The 23,059-nt window shown below is 44.8% G+C and overlaps 1 protein-coding gene and 1 pseudogene across 1 annotated transcript in view; one reads left to right on the top strand and one right to left on the bottom strand.

Moving 5' to 3' along the window:
- The window catches only part of LOC135224002 (uncharacterized), a 35,528-nt pseudogene extending 23,497 nt beyond the window's left edge, over positions 1-12,031 (bottom strand).
- Positions 12,030-23,059, top strand: part of LOC135224001 (histone deacetylase complex subunit SAP18-like) — a 35,276-nt gene continuing 24,246 nt past the window's right edge. The window contains exons 1-2 of the mRNA XM_064262926.1: positions 12,030-12,045; positions 12,253-12,364. Of these exons, the coding sequence (XP_064118996.1) occupies positions 12,030-12,045; positions 12,253-12,364 (128 nt within the window). The remainder of the gene's footprint in view (positions 12,046-12,252; positions 12,365-23,059) is intronic.

Raw genomic sequence — 23,059 nt, 5'->3', positions numbered from 1 at the left:
CCCCTCCCTTCCTTATGAAGAGCTTTTGAGATGGTTTTGCCTACCCCAGGGAAACTCAGGCCCCCTGGGTGGGATGGTGACTCTCGTCCCTTAGGATTTTGAACTCGAGGTCCCTTCAAGCCCACTCCGAGAGTTCGGTCAGACCAGGGATCTGACCCCTCAATACCCTCCCTTTCTGCAGGTCCCTGTCATTGGCGAAGAAAGAGTAGGGGAAACTTCGTTGGTATTTCCTTCAATGTTAAAACATTACGAGGGGGATGGGAACTGGTCCGCTCCATTTGTCGTCCCGGACTTCGTGGCGACGGACCTCGGAACCCTTCGGTCCCTGACGACCAGTTTGAGTCATTCACGATTCCCCTCCCTGAAGGACCTTCATTCACTGATAACTATGCGGATGAGATGCTGCTTTGTACCTGTGAGGGCCTCATGGCACTATCTGAAGTGAACTCAGCACCTCAGGCCTGAGTGCTGACGCCTTTCTCGTTAGCACCGGGGTTACCAAGAAATAGGTTATCCGAACGAAACACGTTTCTTTCTGGCTAGCGTGAGGTGATCGGAGGAGGGTTGTAACGATGGGGCGGATGGTAGTGACGACACCTTGTTACCCTTTCGTCCGAAGAGCCCACGAAGTTCAAGGAGGTAATTGGTCCAACCCATTCGTTAGTTCCCGCAAGACCTTTCCTCCATGGCACAAGTTTCTGAAGGCAGGGGTTTGGGCCAACCAGTACAACCTCTAACCCCTTCCTTCTTACCTTCTACCTTCGGGATATTGCCCACAGGTCCTTGGACACCTTTTTATTCCTTGGGTGGACCCTTAGTTGGCCTGCTCAACCAAGTTGTGTAGTTTACCCAGCACCCGAGCGGACAAAACAGAACAGCATCGCATCCGTTGTGTGACTGCATGAAGTGGGACGAGTGAAAGAGAGGGTGTGGACTGGCCTTCTCTTCCTCCTCTTTTTCTCCTCCTCTAACCTGTGGGCCGAGGGCCGCGGTTTGTCCACTATACGCTGGACGGAGGTAGGAATGCAGGGAAAGCTACACGACCGAGCTTCCAGGCCTACCCCTTTCAGTAGGGATAGGAGCGGTTATCCACCACTCCCCACCTTACAAGGGGGCGGAGTGGAGGACCAACCAAGAGAAAAACCAAACCATAACTTCATATTTCCTCTTGAAGTAGGAACCTAGTTCTTGGCTATTTATAAGAGGTACTCTTGGCCTCCCACTCTTATAAATTTGGTCCAAAGAGGTCTGACCCACTGATCCTGGGTGGGGCACCACCCCGATCAGCTGGGCAATAGGGCTAGGATCCCTCCCTCTGCTTCTTACGACCTCAGGGAGGGAAACCAAGGGTCTGGAGTAACAACCAGTTCCTGGTTCATAAGAACTCGGATTCCACCCACCAATAAGTGAGTCTTTCCTTGTTTGTTAAAGGAACCGATGGGTTTGTATTACGTATTGGAACAAATCACAATTTTCTCGAAAATTGTAATTTTTCCGTTTAACCTACTATAAACAAACCTGAGGTCCTTTACACCATCAGTCCCACCATCATGCCTACCCCTCACTTCTGTTTTTCCTGGGCCTAAAGCCAAAAGTGAATTCCCTCAACCTCTTCAGACCGCGCAGGACCGCCAACTGTCGGAACAAGCAGTTAACTACTGAAAACCCCCTTGTTCGAAGCAAGCTTACGGACCAGTTCCAGCTGCCGCTAAGTTACATTCCTATCATTGTTAAATGGACCTCAGGTTTGCTATAGTTAGGCAAAATCACAATTTTTTGCCAAATTGTGATTTTGCAACCAAATAAATGGCAAAAAAGAAAATTAAAAGAGTATTTTCTAAGTAATACAAGGCAAGATGGACAGCAAATGACTCATCAATTGACCAATCTAGTGGCGCTTCAGCAACCATACGCCAATTGCCATTTACAAACTGTTTCCAATGAATTCCAGTTCTCCATCGGTAATGTTCAATAATGAATGAAAATTGCTTGTAATATTGCGTATAATATGTATATATGTACTCCACAAATAGATACGCCAATTTCACTATTTCCCTGGTTTTATGTGTACTAGCCCCTTGGGGTTATTTACAGTTGACCCCAAAAAATAACTGTAAATTCTGAATAAGTAACCTACTAAGTAATAGGAAACTTATTTCCAAAGAAATACCCTACATGAATTATTTCCTAGATCTACTTGTATATTGTTTTCAGCAAAACTATTGTTTTGTACATGAACTTTCCTGTCAGATATACTTAGCTATACGTCTCTGACGTCACGACAGAATTCAAAACTCGCGGGCACACGCGACAGGTAGGTCAGGTGATCTACCTTACCCTCCGCTGGGTTGGCGGATGTAAGAACCAATCTCCCTTTCCAGCCAGAATTTTTCTGTCTGCCGGTGAACGACTACACCTGTGGTTGTTACCTCCTGACAGCTTTATTCATTTCTCGTTGCCGTGGATTTATTTGGACGGACTTTCGGTGAAGTACCTGATCTTGTTGGCTTGGCTATACGCATTTGTGGATTGTTTTTGGATTATTGATTTGGATTTTTCTTTGATTTCGAGATGTCTGAGTTAGAGGTTAAGAAATCTTCTATGTTTAGAGTGTGCGCTATGGATGAATGAACAAGGTGAGACTACCGAAGCTACGGTAGATCCTCACACAGTTTGCTTTAAATGTAGAGGGAAAGAATGTGCTTTTGTTAACCCGTGTAATGAGTGTGAGAAGTTGGATGAGGGTGAATGGAAGGCTCTTTCTCCTACTTGAGGAAGTTAGAGAAAGACAGGGTGAGAAAGGCTTCTTCTAGGAGTTCTAGTAAGTCTCATTAGCGAGGTAGAAGAAAACCCTGTTGTAGCATTAGACCTTCTCCAGTTTCAGCTCCTGCGCCCTGCATCGAACCTAAGGATACGACTACGGAAGTGGCACCGTGAGAGCCACGATCCTTAGCATGGAAAAGAAGATTCGTTCGTTGCAAGGTAAGAGTAGTGAAGGTGAATTGTGCAGTGACCCCAGTGCAGTGGAGGGTGCGTCTGATCGGCTCCTTAATGCTTCCAGGCCTAGACCTCTTCCAGACTCCCAGTCCCAGTGGAGGAGGAAAGTCAAAAGCCGCAGGAAGGTTAGGGAGAACTCCCACCGATCAGGCGTCCCCTCGGTAGATCCTGATGCTCGTACCCAGGCTGCCCTTGTTCGCGCGAAGAAGGAGGTATTACGCCAATGCTTCTCTTCGTCTTCCTCATCTTCGCCTAGAAGATAGGAGCGCCTCGGATTCTTCACGACCGCTGAAGAGAGCCTGGAAGGCGCCTGCTCCTTTCCTTACCAGCCCGGAAGTTTTTCCAGAAGAGCCGGAAGTAGAGAGCAAGAAACCCAGGAGGGAGCAGGAGTTCTCGCCTCATAGTAGGCTTCGAGCCTCCTCTCCGGTGGAGGATTTTACAAGATCTCCAGCTCGAGTTCTTGCTGGACTGCAAGCGCAGATTTCGGCGCTGGCGGGCTCCTTGGCAGGAGGAACGCGTCGGAAAGACGTCTCTCTCCCTGTCAAGAAGTCTAGGATTCCTTCGCCTGTGTTACCGTCTCAGTCAGAGTCGGTTCTCTCTCCTTTTTCACGGATGGAAGGAGGCGCTCTTCCCCTCTCAGGCGCTTGTCGTCTTCCAGGCGTCAATCGCCCAAGAAGCTTTCTCCTGGTGACTACATCTCTCCAGTAGGAAGGGATCTAGCGCCGAGTAGGCGTTCGTCTAAAGACAGGCGTACAGCCTCGTCCTCTCGCTCTTTTACGAAGATCCTTCATTCTCCGGATAAGAGAGCCTACTCTTTGATGGGTTCGTCAAGAGACAGGATCTCGCCTTATGTTAGGCGCCTTGAGCCTAGTAGGCGCTACTCCCCAAGTAGACGCTCTATCCGCTCCCAGCAAAGTCGTGGTACGGAGGATAGGCGCTTTTCTCCTGATGGCGGCGGCTCCCCTTTTAGCCGCTCGGTTCAGGGACAGGCGCGTTGAGCCTGAAAGATATGTATCTTCAGGGAGACTACCTTTTGAGAGACACACAAGTCGGAGCGAAGTTTGTTTTTTGGAGCATGGTAGACGCCGGTTCTCCCTAGTAGGCGACCTTCTCCAGGGCTTCGCTCTCCTGTAAGTAGGCGCCAAGAGCCTAGTAGGCGTTCGCCTCATGGTAGGCGCAGCTCGCCTGGCAGCCGCTCTCCTTTGAACAGGCGCATGGATCCTGAGAAGCGCCTTGAGCATAGTAGGCTCTCCTCTCCTAGCAGGCGCTCCCCCTTGGAAGCCCGGAATTCTAGAAGTAGGATTAAGGAGCAAAGAGCACGCACTCATCAGAGTAGGAAGACTCATTCGAGAGAGCTCGCCAGAAACTTTGGCTTCCCCTGATAGGCGCCAGTCTGCTACTAGACACTCTCTGGACAGCGCATTTCTTTAGAGAAGGCTAACTGCCCCTCGTAAAGAAGCGGAGGGTTCTTCAGTGGATGAAGTTGAACCTTCAGAAGAGGATTTGGTGAAGGACTCGTCAGTTTCGTCCTATAAGATCCTTACAGATCTACTTCTTCAAGAGTTTGGAGACTCCCTACTCCGTCGCTCCTCCGTCTCCTCTCTCTTTATTCTCTACTTCGAAGAAGACGAAAGTTTCCTCTTGTGTGAGGTGAAGCCAACCATCTCATGAAGAAGGCTTTGAGAGGTGTTGGTGATTGGCTGCTTTCTAAGGAAGAGAAAGGAAAACTGTGTTTTCTTTCCCTCCTTCCAAGCTTACGGGCAGACTTGGATTTTGGTACGAGTCCTGGAGAACCCCTAGTCTGGGTCTTCCTTCATCGGCGGATGCGGACTCTCTTCTCTGGTGGATGCAGCACGACGCTCTCGGCTCTTTTGTCTGCTAAAACTACCTGGGCTATGAACGAGCTTGACCACCTGCTGAAGGGAATGTTTTAGAGTCTTGGAAGTCTTCAACTTCCTTGACTGGTCTTTGGGGGTCTTTGGCTAAGAAGACTCAGAACCCGGATGCTATTTCGCCAGAAGATCTAAACAGTGTTCTAACGTGCATTGACAAAGCAGTTAGAGATGGATCGAGCGAAATAGCCTCCCTATTTGGAGCAGGGATCCTTAAGAAGAGATCAGTCTTCTGCTCTTTTCTGACTAAGTCTGTTTCGCATGCCCAAAGAGCCTCTTCCTGTATTCGCAGCTCCTCGCCTCTGCTATTTCCGAAGAAGATAATCCAGGACATCTCAGGATCTATCTCTGCGAAGGCGAATCAGGACATGCTCGCGCAGTCGGCACGGAAGCCTAAGACCTCCTTCCAGACGAAGACTAAGAAGGAAGACTCAGCTAGACAGGAGCCCTTTCGAGGGGGCCCCCCTTCTAGAGCCTCTACCTCGAGAGGTAATAGACCTTTCAAGAGAGGTAGATCCTTCTCACGCTCTGTCAGAGCTAAGAAGTAGGGAAGTAGTCCTCCAGACACCAGTAGGTGCCAGACTTCTAAGATTCTCGGAAGCCTGGGCAAAGAGAGGAGCGGACAACTGGTCCCTCTCTATAATAAGGAAAGGATATCTGATTCCTTTTACGGAAAGACCACCGTTGACAACGACTCCCGAGGGAGTTGGTGGCCAGGTACAGGGATCCCATCATGAGCCTTGCTTTAACACAAGCATGTGGAACAAATGTTCGAGAAAGAGGCTATAGAGCTAGTGAGCGACCCTTGCTCAGCGGGCTTTTACAACCGCCTTTTTCTAGTTCCAAAAGCCTCGGAGGATGGAGACCGGTTTCTGGATGTAAGCGCCCTGATTTTTCTTTGTAGAAAAGAGGAAGTTCGCCATGGAGACGACATCCTCAGTGTTGGCGGCCCTTCGGCCAGGGGACTGGATGGTGTCCCTAGATCTTCAGGACGCTTACTTCCATGTGCCTATCCATCCTTCGTCAAGGAAATACCTCAGGTTCATGATGGGAGGAAGGATATTCCAATTTTGGTTTTAATAATTCCAATTTTCAGGGCTTTGTGTTTCGGCCTTTCAACAGCCCCTCAGGTCTTTACAGGCCTAATGAAAAATGTAGCAGATGGCTACATTTGGAGGGAGTCAGAGTGTCCCTTTACCTTGGACGACTGGCTGATCAGAGCCAAGTCTCAGGAAAGATGTTTGGAGGACCTACAAAAGACCCTTTTCATGGCAAGTTTCTCTGGACTTTTGGTGAACTTTCAAAAGTCTCATTTGATCCCCAGTCAAGATCGTATCTATTTGGGGATTCGGATGGTCTTCTCTGGATTTTCGGGCTTTTCCGTCTCCAGAACGGATATAGCCCGAGGGTCAGAGAAGAAGTCAAAGGCCTTCCTAGAGAAAGAAGTATGCACTGCGAGGGAGTGGATGAGTTTGTTGGGGACACTCTCCTCGTTGGAGCAATTCCTTTCTCTAGGAAGGTTGCACCTCAGACCTCTCCAGTTCTTTCTACATCGAAACTGGAGGTGTCGTTCTCAAAACCTAGAGTTCTCCTTCGAGATTTCAAGGGAAATCAAGAAGGACCTCTCTTGGTGGGCCAACCCTCTCAGGTTTGCAGAAGGGATGTCCCTTCACATTCCAAACCCCAACCAAGTGTTGTATTCCGACGCCTCGGAAACAGGTTGGGGAGCGACGCTCGGCTCAAGAGAAGTGTCAGGCACCTGGAACAAGGAACAGGTGACCTGGCACATCAACAAGAAGGAGCTGATGGCGGTTTGGCTAGCTTTGAAAGCTTTCGAGCCCCACGTCCTAGCTTCAACAGTTCAGATCAACTCGGACAACACCACGGCCCTGGCTTACATCAGGAAGCAAGGGGGGACTCACTCTTTCTCCCTGTACGAGACAGCAAAAGAACTTCTGCTTTGGGCAGAGCAAAGAAATTTGTCTCCTTACCAGGTTCGTACAGGGAGAAAAGAACGTCAGAGCAGACCTCCTAAGCAGGAAAGATCAAGTCCTGCCTGCAGAGTGGACTCTTCACGAAGATGTTTGCCAGGACCTGTGGAAAGCTTGGGGCAAGCCTCATATAGACCTCTTCGCCAGCCAAGAATACGAGGATAGCCAACTACTGCTCTCCGATATCGGACCCGAGGGCAGTGTCGATAGACGCGTTCCTACTAGATTGGAAGGGTCTAGACACGTATGCTTTTCCTCCATTCAAGATACTGGGAGAGACTCTAAAGAAATTTGCAGAATCGGAGGCAGCAAGGATGACGCTGGTAGCCCCGTTCTGGCCCGCACAAGTATGGTTCACAGAGGTACTGGAATGGTTAGTAGATCTTCCAAGAACATTACCACAGAGGATCGATCTGCTCAGACAACCCCACTTCGAGAGGTATCACAAAAACCTCCCCGCGCTCTAGATCTGACTGGCTTCAGACTGTCAAAAGTTTGGTCAGAACGAGAGGCTTTTCTGGCAAAGAGTTGCAACGGCTATCGCAGGCAGCAAGAAGGCCTTTTCTTTCAACCCTTAGAGTCCTACCAATCGAAGTGGGACGTTCTTTTCGGCGATGTGTAAGAAACCATCCCACTTTTCCTCTTCCAGTACCTCTTTCGGGACCCAAATAGCAGACTTCTTACTTTTCCTTAGGAAGAAAGTGGATTGGCGGTATCAACCATTAAAGGCTATCGTAGCATGCTATCTGCAGTGTTTAGGCACAGAAACTTAAACATTTCAGAATGATAAGGACCTTCATGATCTAATAAGATCGTTTGAAAACATCCAAGAAGGTTTCTCCAGGGTTCCGAGTTGGAATCTGATGTAGTGCTACGTTACCTGAGGTCTAATAAGTTCGAACCGCCTCAGTCTGCCTCGTTTAGAGACCTCACGAAGAAGACAATTTTTCTCATGGCATTGGCTTCCGCAAAGAGGGTTAGTGAACTCCATGCACTAGAAGGAAATGTGGGATTCAGAGGAGATGCAGCTATCTGTTCGTTCCTTCCTTCGTTCTTAGCCAAGAACGAGAACCCCTCAAATCCTTGGCCTAGGAGCTTTGCAGTACAAGGCTTGTCTGCATTAGTAGGCGAGGAAGCAGAGAGGTCTCTTTGCCCCAGTAAGAAGTTTGAAATTCTATCTACAGAGAAAGAAAAAACTTAAGGGCAATGAGGTCATCTTTGGTGCTCTGTAAGAGATCCAAGGAGGACTCTTTCGAAGAATGCGCTTTCTTTCTTTATCAGAAGCCTGGTGAAAGAGGCGCATGCGATATGTGATGAAAGTCAATTCAAAGTTCTTAGGGTCAAAGCTCATGAGGTAAGAGCTATTGCCACGTCATTGACTTTTAACAAAAACATATCCCTGAGTAACATTATGAAGGCAACATTCTGGCGTTGCAACTCAGTCTTTGCAAACCACTATCTGAGAGACGTCAAAATTACGTATGAAAAGTGCTTCGGGTTAGGCCCGTACGTATCGGCGGATTCGGTGCTGGGGCAGGGAGCTGAGACATATCCTTAGTAGTATATATTTTTCCCCTTGTTAGGTTGTAAGTTTTTGGTTGTGTGAAAGAACATGCGGGTAGGCATGTTTTTCATTTCGTAGTCTAACAATGATTAGATTGGTTAGGTGATCGGTTTATGTTTGAGCTCCTTGCAATGATAGTGGTTAGGTTCTGTCATATAAGTGGGCGAATCCCCGTTGACAGATCCTGCTCGGATTCTATCAAGTAAGGGGCGGGTAACCAAATCCCTTTGATAGACCAAAAAGAGTCTGTCAGCTGTAGGTCACGCCCTCGCTGAAGCTCTTAAGGCAACGCAGACTCATAGACAGTAACTACGAAGTCTTCTGCCTAAACAGTAAGAACCAAGGTTGTATTTACATCCTACAACTAGTGTTGTTTTCCCCTTTTTTCCATATTTATATTGCTGTCTCTTTCCCTCCACCAAGGGTGTCAATCAGCTAAGTATATATCTGACAGGAAAGTTCATGTACAAAAATGTTATTGTTAGTATACAATAAGGTTTTGTACATACTTACCTGGCAGATATATACGATTGATGGCCCGCCCAGCCTCCCCGCTCAGGAGACCGGTGGAAGGAAAAATTCTGGCTGGAAAGGGAGATTGGTTCTTACATCCGCCACCCACCCAGCTCGGGTAAGGTAGATCACCTGACCTACCTGTCGCGTGTGCCGCGAGTTTTGAATTCTGTCATGACGTCAGAGACGTATAGCTAAGTATATATCTGCCAGGTAAGTATGTACAAAACCTTATTGTATACTAACAATAACATTTTTCCAATTGTCACTACCGCAGTATAACCCAACAATGTGGAGATGTTACTTTTTTAATGGTAATTTTTTTTTAACAATTCTGTTTTCAATAAAAAAATTGAAAGAATCTTGGCAAGCACGTTATGTTTTGACTAGAGGAACTGTTTCGTTGCGCGTGCTTGCCAGTAGCCACTGGGTTTACAGAAAACTAGTGTTGTGATTGAGGAAGGTAGTACTAATAGAGAAGAGCAACAGCACAAAAACAAGAAAACTAACTGAAAATTTTTTTATTATCCTGGCTGGAGGCTTCCAGAAAATGACCTTCGACTTTAATCTAAGTAAAAAACTAAGCATTTCCGAAAACAATCATGGTATGAAACATGCATCAAACATCATAACAAGCAAGAAACATATAGTGTAGCATAATACGTAATATGAAAAAAAAAAGAGCTTTTAAAAATACCTTCTTAACAGTGTGATAGGCCAAGTGTAGGTTCACCAAGAGCTTCATCAGTGTTGGTGTCTTCTTTACTGAGAGTGACTGACAGTAGTAATACGTATGTGGCAGCAGCTTTGAACAGCTTATGAAGCCTCTCATCTACTTTTAATTTCCGCAGGAACAGATACCGGGAGAAATACTGGACAAGGTATTCTGTCCTGAGTCCTGTCCTCTTCGTCCACTCCGTTACGTCTTTCCAAAGCCTCTCAATGTCCTGCGTGTAAACTGTGCTGTCTGTCGGGTCCACAAGTGCTTCCAAGTGATTAACCATTTTATGTGTGTATCCCTCGTCGCCTAAACTCTTGTAGGCCACTCAACCATCAGACATTACCACCCACCCGGGGAGGATGTATTTTTTTGTAATAGGTATAAGAGTCTTTGCGCTCTTATTGAGAATTTTCCTTGCCCTCAAAGTTATTATGAAATTGCATTGTTCTCATACTCCACCCCACAGAACAGCCACACTTGCCTCAACTCTCTTCCCGGCCGTACTTGGTTCCCACAAAAAATGTCTCTTCAATTTCGACGATGACACCCGTACCCCCAATCGGTGGCTGATTTTCTAGCCATGCCAAACTTTGTCCCACCTTGCTGCAGAACTGCACCAATCCACAATGTATTTAGTGACCAGTGTAGGGTACTTAAAATAGAGAAGTTTTCCCAAAACTTTTAATACCATGGATTGGCCAAAACACAAAATATGCCAAACAGGAAAGGTGTGTACCTTCTAAGGTAACCCTTGTAGTCTTTATCTAAAAAAGTACCCTGTAGTCACTACAAAATTACAATATACTTCCTCTTCTTGCTCTTAACTATAGCACAAGTAATGGTTGCACACCCACTGCTTCCTCTCTTCTATGTATCCACAAAGATTTGCCCACTTTTTGCACAAAACCTGTATGGGCAATACCCTGTGTCTTAAAAAGTCCACTGCCTTCTCCTCCTCTTCAAAAAACTTTAATCGCACGAAAGTAGTTATAATATCTCAAGAAACTCAAAATTCAACTCTTTTTCTTGAGGCAAACTACTATATGTATTGAAATTGGAAATATATCTGAAGTCTGACTAAAAATATTTGAATAGTGAACTCCCATTGGTTACAGAGACAGGGAGGGGCTTCAAAAAGTGCGCCAACTGGAAAAAATGGAATTAATTGGATAAATCAAATGCGTGGGCAGAACTTCAACCAGTATTCGATGCACACACAAAGATGAACGAACAGGAGCAGTTTCAGGCAGGGTTAAGATCAACTTGAGACTTACAAGACCGGAGGGGCTTAAAAAAAACATGTCAACTGAAATAAATAAAAATAATTAGATAAATGTGTGGGCGGAACTTCAACCAAATAGTCTTCAACAAACGTGCACAAACAAACACAACAGTTTCAGGCGGGGGCTAAGATCAACTTGAGATAGAAAATTTTTACTGAAGAGTGAAAAATCCAGTTTTTTTTTTTAAATATATTCATTATCTATGTAAATTTTGGTTTGTAACTAGTGGTACAGGGGCTCAAAATGTTAGTTTTGAGATCTATATGGCTGTGTAGGTTATATAGCTCTATCGTATATTGGTAACTTTTCAACATTAATTAATCATAACTCCGAAACTAATTAGCGAATGGAAAGATGGGGGACTTTTGAACTCCTCTCATTGTGTACCTATGTGGGTTTCATTGTTGGGTTGCAGACCGGTCGTAAACTATAGTAATACCAATTTGATTCCTAATCAGAGTCTGGGTCGACTAGCTAGTAACTAGGCTAGCTCAAGCCTGTAGCCTATGAGTTAAAATATTTTTAGGATATCTTGGCAAGATATCTTGTTTTTTTAGTATCATTAGGCCCTGGCTATTTGTGGTGGAAACGCTGTCGAGTTTCCTTTTTCTTAACCCTGTTGTAATGTATGTAAGCCTTACCCTTTTGATAATCAATGAGATTCACAGTAAGGAAACTCGTCTATATTTTAAGTGAACAAGTTAAAAATACTAGAAGCATTCAACGGGATGCTGGTTATCATTGGAAGAAAAATTCTCTTAAAATAGTGGAATGTTATCTTATACAAATGATAGGAATATTGAAGTTTGCATGTAGGGTAAAGCAACGCTGTGCGGCCCTGTGACCACCTGTACGGTTCTGTGACCACTTTCCAAAAAAATAACTTAACACTTCCAGTAACTTGAATTAGATGCCATTCACAAGCCAACCTCCATGGAAGCAACACCACGAGACCTCTACTTTATTCTCGAAGTAAGTGTTTTTTCCCAAATTATAAATTGAGGCCATAATTCCCGATTAGACAGAATTTAATGAAAAACTAGCCATGCGCAGTGCTAACTTACCTCCATGACGCTTTTGAATGGTATGCTTAAATATTGAATTGTATTATTGTTTCATTCCAATTAAATATCAAGTAAAAAAGTGGGTAAATTTTTTCGGATCTGTGGTTGCACATGGTGGTTTTTATCCTAGCTAATATGTAGCTATTTGGCAAAGGTTTGGCAATGGAAAACATTCATTGGATTTTGTCAATTCAATTATGTTAAAACCGTTATTTTGTTATTTTCAGACAATGCCCTTTACTGTTTGTTAAGGGTCTTTCTGTCATCTGGACGTCATAGTAATATTAATGAATATCGTAGAGGTAATGTTCCAGCTAATGAACTACAGATATATACTTGGTAAGATTTATTTTTTAATTTTTAATGTTTGACTGAAATAGTTTGCTATAGCTAAATCCAAGCTGCCTAAATTAGATTGTCATGAAGGTAGAATGTTTCATAAAATTTTCATCATATATGCCAACGCATGTCTGCAAACAGTAGGTTTAATATAAAGTAGCATTCTTTCCCCAATTGTTGGCTATTGCTAATTTTGTGAACATTGTTAAATAGGTAGTTTTCCTATGACATCCCAGCATATGGTCACCTGATAAACCGCCACTAAGGTTTAGGCCAAGCATTATAAACAAAGAAAATATCAAATTTAGTTGTTTCTAAAGAATTATGAACCATATCACAAAAAATGGCAAGCAAGGACAATTTGCTAACACAAGATTTATTAGATTGAGTCTGGAGCCTGCAGTGCATGGGAGATATACAAATAGTAACCTGAAACTTGTAAATAACAAAGTAGACACCTAAACAGTGGAGTCCTGATGTGGATTTGCTGCCTGCAGTTACTTATCCAGATATCGTGAACTATTTGGTTAATGATGTAAGCCACTACACATTGTACCAGCTCAAGCCCTACAAGTCTCTGGAGGCTTAAAACTGTTTTGTATCTGGCTGGGTGAAGGGTTTTAAATAGTGTTGAAAATGGATTTTGTATTGTCATTACTCTGGCTCTACATTCACTGAGGTTGTCTGCACCCTCACTACAGCTGTGGATAATCACCATGCCAGATAGAGCCATTTGGTTTGATGAAAACATACATTAAGCCAAGTTTTGTTACACATAAAAAATACAAATATTTTTTACTTCGATTAGAGTAACAGAGGTTCTTTTCAGGGATTTGGTCAATTCATTCTAAGGTACTCAAAGTTACAAATTTATAAGTTGAGATTTGTGGACAAAACCAGTAAACTACACATCTACTTACAATTAAGTCTTTTCAATAATGGACAAGCTCATTATTATTTTAAATGATGTAGCATATATAAAAAAGAATGAAGATGCAATTTCAAAACTGAAGTCGCCATTGCCCTTGAGTGCCACAATATGTTGACAGTATGACATATTGACACAGAAAGGATTCCTTACAAATAATAATACATAACTGCTATTTTAACTTAAAATCGGATTATAGGAGTTGTTATTTGAATTTTTTGTGTCGTCCTGAAATATTCTTCCCGAGTGTGATATTTCAGAATTTTGTTGAGAAACCAAGTATGGTGGTATGCATTCTGTTCAACAACTCTTAACAACCTTTGATGTCTGTGGGCAATTCGCTATTTGCTACTTCAGGATTTAAAGAGTTGACTAAAATAACTTCATATCGGCCCAAAATCATCTACCATTTGACAGCGAACACGAGGCTGTTAATGAATTACTTTGTGAATTATTGTTCACCATTATCACAAATTACACCAACACTCACCCCTAATGAAGTAATCTCGGCAGATTTTCATATGTCTTGACGGCTGAAAATTAGCTGTTTATCCTGGAAATCCTCAGTGCTCCTCTTTCACTAGTAATCTCATGAGTTTTATACATTCAACTTACCTGTCAGATATATACATAGCTATTACTCCGTCGTCCGACAGAAATTCGAATTTCGCGGCACACGCGGCAGGTAGGTCAGGTGATCTACCACCCCGCCGCTGGGTGGCGGGAATAGGAACCCTACCCGTTTTCTAATTCATATTTTTTCTGTCGCTTGGAATGTAAACAACGTTTGCAGTTCCTCCTGATGGATTTTCGTGTTTCATCGCCATCGATCGTCTGGGCTAACTTTTACAGGGAAGTAATGGATCTTTGGTTCGGCATACGCTTTTGTTAACTTTTAGAATTTTTTGATAAAATTAACTTCGAAAATTTAGAAGATTAGTGACGTGTAACTACCGAAGTTTTCGGTAGACACTCATCCACTTTCACAAAAGTGAATTACTTATTCTTTCATGAAAGGGAATTACTTATATTTATTCATTAATACAAATAAGTGTTAGTGTTTGATTGAGGAAATGTATATCTTTCTTCCTAGTTGGGGAAGTCAGAAAGTAACTATCCTTTAGAAGCTTTATTAGCTCTTGTGTTAACGAGCAATTATAGTAGTAACAGTACTAGTAGTTGTTGCATCCTCATCACCTTCTTACTCCGCAGAATCTACAATATCATATTTGTAAATTGTAGACTTTGGATATATTTCAAATGCGAACTCTTAGAATGTAAGAAGTGAATATAGTGTTTTCCCCCACCCCATTACAATGGAGGGTGCGTCTGATCGGCTCTGTCTCGCTCTCAGGTCTAGACCTCTTCCAAGCTCACAAGCCCAGAGGAGAAGGAATGTCGAAAACCGTAAGGAGGTTTCAGAGAATCCCCACCGGTCAGGCGTCCCCTCGGCAGGTTCTGTAGAGCGTCCCAGACTGCCAGGGATAGCCATTGGAAAGGCATCCTAAAACAGTGTTTCTCCCTTTTTATGCCTACGGTTCCTCGATGGATAGAAGAACTTCAATTGAATGAAATTGGCGAAGATCCTTGTATAATGCCTTCTGGTAGAATTATTCAAAATGAGAATGACATTAATCGATCCACCTTTCGGAATCAGGCGACGATTTAGCGCCTTCTATATTAGAGATCATTTCGATAACTTTTGTGATAAAGTCATTGTTCGAACATTTTTTTTCGCAACTAGACGAGAGCGCTATCCCATGGGGGTGGGGGTATGAAATTGTTATTTCAACATAAGATTCCCCATCGGTGCATTTTTAGATATAAATCTATTATGATGAGAACGATTTAGATTGTTTGTCAATCGAATGAATTATATGGATCTCGTTGAGTGATAAAGCATATAGTATGACTTTTAAGCTTCTAGCTCCTACCACGCTTAGGACAAATCGCCTTAGGACTACGGTATGGCAAGGCATAGACACATACCGAAATTTATGCTATAATGGTCAAGTGGAATTTCCTAAATTTCCTAAATTAATACGGTTTACCTTAATGTAACAGTATTATAGAGGATTCTATTACGCTAGAGTATGAGTTATATGATGCTATCGTGTCTTCGAGAAGTGATCGGAGAAGCATATCTTTATTGGTGGATTGAGAGTAGGATAGAACATTTTTCTTCGTGTTAGAAGAGGTTTCCATGAATTACCAGTACCCTTCTAGGACTTTCCTAGGAAGGAATAGGTTTAAAAGAATTGTTTAGACGACACCTATTTAGTTTCTAGACTTGTCGAAGTCTCGTTAGCTTAATTATGCTTATATAAAAACTTCCTGAAGTTCGATAATAATTAATAAGATTCCTTTATTTAATGGAGTAACTGGCAACTCTGGAAAGGGAAGGCCAGACTGCTTTCGCTTTGAATGAAGACCAACGCAGTCGCAGTACCTTCTTGTTCTCAGTCGTGAGAGGTCGTTTACAGCTCTCTCTCCTGCGGAATGGGATAACTAACCGTATCTCTTCCCTATAATCGTGGTCTTAGCCTCGGATTGAGGGAATACTGTAGCTATCATAAATAAAATATTTTCTGCCTTTTGTTAGGAATCTTTCAATAAGAAGGATATTACAACCTTTCAATGCTGTTTACCGTAGGTAACATGATTAAAGGATTCTAATGCAGCAGAACATGATGTTATTTAATGCACTCATACTTACGAAAGCATGACTTATTAGAATACATACTTAGTGAGAAGAGAGATGTAATAGAGATTCACTTCAAGACTACGTATGGTTAAGTCTTTCGAGAAAGGACACAAACCGTATTTAGAATCGGATATTGCGCAGAAGTTTTATGAGTCGGATGGGAAACATTCTTTTAGTGGGAAATGGTTTCCCTGAATGGATTATACTACGTATATAAAAGTTTTTCATAATAAGAACGGAATTAACCTATGAAAGGATGTCGGGTACCATAAAGACACAGATGTTCTGGCACATAACATAAAGATAATTAGTAGGAGGCGCCAGCCTGGCGCAGATGCGCCACCCTGGCGCAAGTTGCGCCAGGCTTGCAAATTGCGCCAGCTTGGTGCAATAAGCCTAGAGCACCATCCAAAATATTTCTCGTTTGTTTTTGAGCGAGTTATTAAACAAAGCAATGCAAGAATTTGCGAGTCCGTGAGAACCTCGATCGACGATAATAACTGTTAAAGTATGTCTAACATTTATTGCAAAGAGTTGTGAGAACCTGCGAGAAGTCTTCTTCATAGATCTCTTAGCAAGAAGAAGACGAACAGTCTTCCTGTAGACTGCTTCCTTTTCCTCAAACCATGCCATAAGGAATCATAAGCGCCAGCCAGACGCCTGGCTCTAACTAGAAAATAATTAGTTAATAGATATACCTTAGAGCAAATTTATGCTTTCCTACATAGAGCTGGGAAGTTACTCAGTCCCTCACACTGGAGTGGTCCTTCTCGTTCAGGAAAAAAGGGGGGGGGGGGTGGGGGGGGGGGTACGGAAGAATTAACCGAGGAAGAAAGAATAATTCCCCTTCCGATATACTCGTATTAGAGGAAAATTGAGAAGAAACATCCAACTATGGAAGTACTGTAGAATTATAGGATTCTTACAGCACCTCTTCTTATTTTGATATAGAGATTTTATACATTCAACTTCCCTGCCAGATATATACTTAGCTATAGACTCCGTCGTCTCCGACAGAATTTCAAATTTCGCGGCAACAGCGCTACCGGTAGGTCAGGTGATCTACCGCCCTGCCCTGGGTGGCAGGACTAGGAACCATTCCCGTTTTCTTTTCCTAATCAGAATTCTTCTGTCGCCCGGGCCATCAAACAATTGTTGTTGGGTTCCTCTCGATTGGTTTTTTCTTTTTTTCACCCGGCAATTGATTTTTCTTCTTGACGACTTTTGGTGGACGTATCTGGATTGTTGGATTGGCATACCGCTTTTTTGTGGACTGTTTTGTGGACGTTGATTTTTGGATTTTTGGTTTCTTTTAAAATGTCTGACTCTGGAATGGTTGTGAGAACGTTGTGTGAATGTAGGCTGTAAGGTGAGGTTGCCGAAGCTTCGGTAGACCCTCACACGGTATGCAAGGGTTTTGCAGGGAGTATGAATGTTCTTTTACTAATACTTGCAAGGAATGTGAGAATTTGAGTGAGAACGAATGAAGAATCTAACTAATTATTTTAAAAAAGTTAGAGAGAGAAAGAGTGAGGAAGGCTTCTTATAGAAGTTTGAGTAGTTCTAGATCTGAACTAATTCCTAGCTTGGGATCTTCCCCAAGGGTAAGTATTGCTACTTCTCCTTCCATTGCAGCCCTTCACCTATTGCAGAACCTGTAGATTCAGCGAAAGAACTGGCGGATCTGAAAGCAGCCTTCAAGTTGATGGAAAACAAAATGGCTGCCATACAAGGTAAGGCTAGTGATTATTCAGTGGACAGTGATATGAGTGTCCCCAGTGTAGTGGAGGGGGCATCTGGTCGGCTCAGCAACGCTCCTAGGTCTAGACCTCTTCCAAGCTCGCATGCCCAGAGGAGAAGGAATGTCGAAAACTGAAAGGAGGTTGTGGAGAATCCCCACCGATCAGGTGTCCCTTCGCGGTTTCTGTGACAGACCCCAGCTGCCAAGGATCGCTATTGTAAAAGCGTCCTGCGTGAGTGTTTTTTGGTCGTCTGGGATCTTCATCTCCGAGACGTGATTGGAGGGATTCTGATCGATCTCGGCCACTCAAGAGGAGTTGGAAGGCTCCGGATATTGATTCGAGCCCAGAAAACTTCCCTGAGGAGTCTCCTTCGGGAGTGAAGAAGGCAAGAAGAGCCATTCTTTCAACCAGAGTGAGAAGGAGGCAGGAGGTGGAGGCTATGGACTCCTACCCTCCTCCTTCCCCTCCTCCTGAAGAGGATAAAGAGGAGGTTACGAAGAGATTCATGATGGCGATGCAAGAGCAGATCTCGTCTTTTGTAGGAGTTTCTGTCAAGGAACCTCCTAGAAGGAAAGACCTCTTCCCTTCCGATCAAAAGAATCCTCCAGGCGTATGGAGGTATCTGCCGCCAGGATCGATACTCCTACTCGAGGTGAGGTGTCCTGTTACGAACCTGGATGAACCTTTCAGACGTCTGGCACGGCCAGGAGTGAGGAGTCACCAGGAGGCAGGAGCCAAGAGCCAGGAGTGAGGAGTAACAACCAGGAGGCAGGAGCCAAGAGCCAGGAGTGTGGAGGCATCCAGGCAGGACGGTCAGGAGTCAGGAGTCAGGAGTCAGGAGTCGGGATTGGAGTCAGGAGTAGGAGTCAGGAGTCAGGTAGTCAGGTGTCAGGAGTCAGGAGTAGGACAGGAGGAAGGAGGTCAGAGTCAGGAGGCAGGAGGCAGGAGTCAGGATGGCAGGAGGCAGGAGGCAGGAGGCAGGAGGCAGTCAGAGGCAGGAGGCAAGAGTCAGGAGGCAAGAGTAACAGGAGGCAAGAGTCAGGAGGCAAGAGTCAGGAGGAAGATCAGGAGGCAAGAGTCAGGAGCCAGGAGGCAGGAGTCGGAGACTCGTCCTGGAATTTATGACTCTTCTCCAAATAGGATTTCCTCTCCTTCAGATCGTAGGAGGTCTTGGAAGGACTCTCCCTCCAAACGTGAACTTTCTCCTTCTTCTGACCGAGGTTTAGAAGATTTGTCTGATGACGAACCGCCTGCAATGAGGACTTCTCGACTTATAAGGTCTTAGCCTCATTATTGCTGCAAGAGTTTGGAGACTCTCTTAGTCCGGCGGCTTCTCCTTCTCCTCGTTCTCTCTTTCGAGCTCGCTACGGCAAAATCTTCGGCCTTTCTGAAAATGAAGCCGGCAATTTCAATGAAGAAGGCACTCCATTCTTTAGATTCTTGGATGGACAAGAAGGAGTAGTTAGGAAAGATGGTATTCTGCATGCCTCCTTCCAAACTACATGGAAAGAGAGGTATTTGGTATGGAACAGGAGAGACTATGGGTCTTTCTCTGCCCGCCTGCTCTGCAGATGCGGACTTTTCCAATTTAGTGGAGCCTCTAGACGTCACTCCTTAGGATCGGTCAGAGCGACGTGGAACACTTCGGAGTTGAACCACTTTCTAAAGGGACTTTTTGTCACTTTAGAGGTGTTCAACTTTCTGGATTGGTCACTCGGAGTTCTGGCCAACAGTCTAAAGATCCGGAGTTTCTTAAGAACCCAGAGATTCTCCATAGCGTCCTGTCTTGCATGGACAAGGCAGTACAGGACGTTCGGGAGAAGTGGCGTCCCTTTTTGGTGCTGGTCTCCTGAAAAAGAGATCAGTTTATGGATCCCTTTTATCAAAGGGGTTTCTCCGAGCCAGAGGACTGCTTTATTGTTCCGCCCCCTCTATCGGATCATCTGTTTCCTTCTCAGTTAGTGAAGGATATATCCTCGCTCGCTAACTGAGAAGGCGACACAAGACCTACTAACACGAACGTCCAAGAAAGGACGCCCTGTAGTATCGGCGATTAAGAAGGACTCTCGTCCTCCTCAGCAGCCCTTTCGTGGAGGTACAGCGGCTCGTCCCCCTGCCAGAAAGAAGAGCTCTGACAAGAGAGGAAGGTCTTCCTTTAGGCCTTTCAAAAGATCCAAATGACTTGTTACTCCTTCAAGCACCAGTGGGGGAGCCAGACTCCTGAACTTTGCAGGAGTATTGGGGCAAAAAGGGGAGCCGACCCTTGGTCAGTGTCTGTCCTAAAGAAGGGATATGTAATCCCCTTCGAGAACAGCCCTAACCCCTAACATCTACGCCTCGGAACTATCAGCGAGGTACAGAGACCCTTGTAATGAGAAAAACTCTCCTTCAATGGTGGAATCAAATGTGGGAAAAGGAGGCCATCGAACTTGTGCAGGATCCACACTCCCCCAGGATTTTACAATCGCCTTTTTCTAGTACCAAAGGCATCGGGGGGGGGTGGAGACCAGTTCTGGACGTAAGCGCTCTGAATCGCTTTGTTCAGAAAAAGAGTTTCGCATGGAAACGTCCGCTTCAGTAATGTCGGCTCTTCGTCCAGGAGATTGGATGGTCTCTCTGGACTTTCAAGACGCATATTTCCACGTTCCAATTCACCATTTGTCAAAAGAAATATCTTCGTTTTGTAATAGGAGACAAGATTTTTTCAATTCAGGGCTCTGTGCTTCGGTCTGTCTACAGCTCCGCAAGTATTCACCAACCTGATGGCGAATGTGGCAAGATGGCTTCACCTAGAGGGAATAACATCTCCCTCTACTTGGACGACTGGCTGATCAGGGCCAAGTCGGAGATTCAGTGCTTGGAGGACTTTATCAGTAACAAGGAACATGATAGATTTGCTGGGATTGCTCGTCAACCTCGAGAAGTCACAGCTGATCCCCAGCCAGAACTTGGTCTATCTGGGGATTCAGATGGATTCTCGGGGTTTTCGAGTATATCCTTCGCGAGAAAGAATCACTCGAGGTTTGTCGAGAATCTCGAGCTTCTTAGAGAGAAAGAACAGTTCAGCGAGGGATTATCTGAGCCCTTTTAGGGACCCTGTCCTCACTAGAAAAGTTCTTCTCTCTGGGGAGGCTTCACCTTCGCCCTCTTCAGTTTTTCCTGAAAGAGGTGTGGAGTTGGAAGACGGGACAACTCTCGGACATCTTCCAACTTCCACAAGAGGTAAGAGATCATTTGAAGTGGTGGATCCCTCCTCTTCAAAAGAACGAGGGCGTATCGCTTGCCCTGCAGAACCCAGACCAAGTGTTATATACCGACGCTTCGGAGTCGGGATGGGGAGCGACGCTAGGAGCAAGGGAGGTGTCCAGGCACCTGGACAAAGGAACAGGTGTCCTGGCACATCAATTGCAAGGAACTAGTGGCCATACACCTAGCCTTAAAGTTCTTCGAAGAGATAGTCAGAGGCGGGGTGATACAGATAAACTCGGACAACACCACGGCTCTGGCTTACATACGCAAGCAAGGAGGCACGCACTCTTTCTCCCTCTATCAGTTAACAAGACACCTGTTAACCTGGACGGAAGAAAGAGGCATAACTCTCCTCACAAGGTTCGTTCAAGGGATCAAGAATGTGAGAGCGGACAGACTGTGCAGGAGGAATCAGGTCCTTCCCACAGAATGGACTCTACACGAAGAAGTGTGTCGAAGTCTTTGGTCCCTGTGGGGGAGACCTCACATAGACCTGTTTGCGACGTTTCCTCTCCAAAAGAATAGAGATCTTTTGCTCTAGTGAAGATCCGAGAGCCTTCGCAATAGACGCCGTTTCTCCTGGATTGGTCGGGGTGGACGCATACGCCTTTCCCCCGTTCAAGATCCTGGGGGAAGTGCTCAGGAAGTTCGTAGCTTCTTCGAAGAGCACGAAGTTGACGCTAATAGCCCCATTTTTGGCCAGCCCAGGATGGTTCACGGTAGTACTGGAGTGGATAGTGACTTCCCCAGATCGCTTCCAAACAGACCAGATCTACTCAGACAACCCCACTTCGAGAGGTTTCATCACAACCTCCAGGTCTCGCTCTGACTGCCTTTCGACTATCGAAAGACTTGTCAGAGCGAGAGGCTTTTCTCGCAAGGCTGCGGCTCTACGATAGAAGCCCCGCAGCTTCGACGAGAAGAGTTATACCAATCAAAGTGGGGGAAGTCTTTAGGAGGTGGTAAGGGTCAGAAGCTGTCCTCCTCCAGTACCTCTATAGTGAATATTGCCGATTTCCTCTCTTTCTGAGAGAGGAATCACACCTATCTATCTCACAATAAAGGGATACAGAAGCATGCTGTCTTCAGTATTTAGGAATCGAGGCCTAGACATTGCAAGCAACAAAGATCTACACGATCTAATTAGATCTTTTGAGACTTCAAAGGCAGCTACTCCTAGAACACCTAGTTGGAATCTAGACGTGGTCCTGAAATTCCTTTCATCGGATAAATTCGAGCCTTTACATCTGGCTTCCTTCCGCGACGTCACTAGGAAATGCTTGTTCCTGGTGGCTCTCGCTACAGCCAGAGGACGAGCGAATTGCACGCTCTGGATTCCACGGTTGGGGTTCAAAGGAGATGCTGCCATCTGTTCTTTCCAGACAATGTTTCTGGCAAAGAACGAAAACCCGTCAAAACCGTGGCCCAGAAGTTTTGAGGTAAAAGGCCTATCTAACCTCGTAGGCAGAGAGATAGAGAGGTCTCTGTCCAGTGAGAGCTCTTAAATATTATTTAGAGAGTAAGAGACAGATGGGAGCTTGTCAACAAGGTCTTTGGTGTGCGGTGAAAGACCCCCAAAAGACTCATGTCCAAGAACGCCTTGGCTTTCTTTGTGAGAAGCGTTATTACGGACGCTCACAAGAACTGCTCGGAGGAATCCTTCGGTCTTCTAAAGGTCAAGACCCATGAGGTGAGGGCAGTAGCAACGTATTTGGCGTTCCAAAAGAATATGTCTCTAAAAAATATCATTGAAGACTACATATTGGAGGTGCAATTCAGTGTTTGCATCTCATTATCTGAAGGATGTGAGAGTGACCTATGAGAAGTGCTTCTCGCTAGTCCTTTTGTATCAGCAGATACAGTGCTGGGTCTTGGAGCAAAGACTGATCCTTAATATTGTGTTTTTATCGTACATAAACCCTCTTGTTGTCAGATATGTGCTTGGTTTTCTATTAGCAAGCCACTGATGTCGCACGGGAGCATAGTGTTCATTGCTGGTAGGGATCAAGGGTATGTATGGCTAGTAGGGGAGTACAAATTTTTTTTTTGTTATATTTTGTAATGAAAGTGTA

Source organism: Macrobrachium nipponense, chromosome 10, assembly GCF_015104395.2.
Source record: "Macrobrachium nipponense isolate FS-2020 chromosome 10, ASM1510439v2, whole genome shotgun sequence".
Classification (NCBI taxonomy): Eukaryota; Metazoa; Arthropoda; class Malacostraca; order Decapoda; family Palaemonidae; genus Macrobrachium; species Macrobrachium nipponense.
This window is presented reverse-complemented; position numbering and strand designations above follow the sequence as displayed.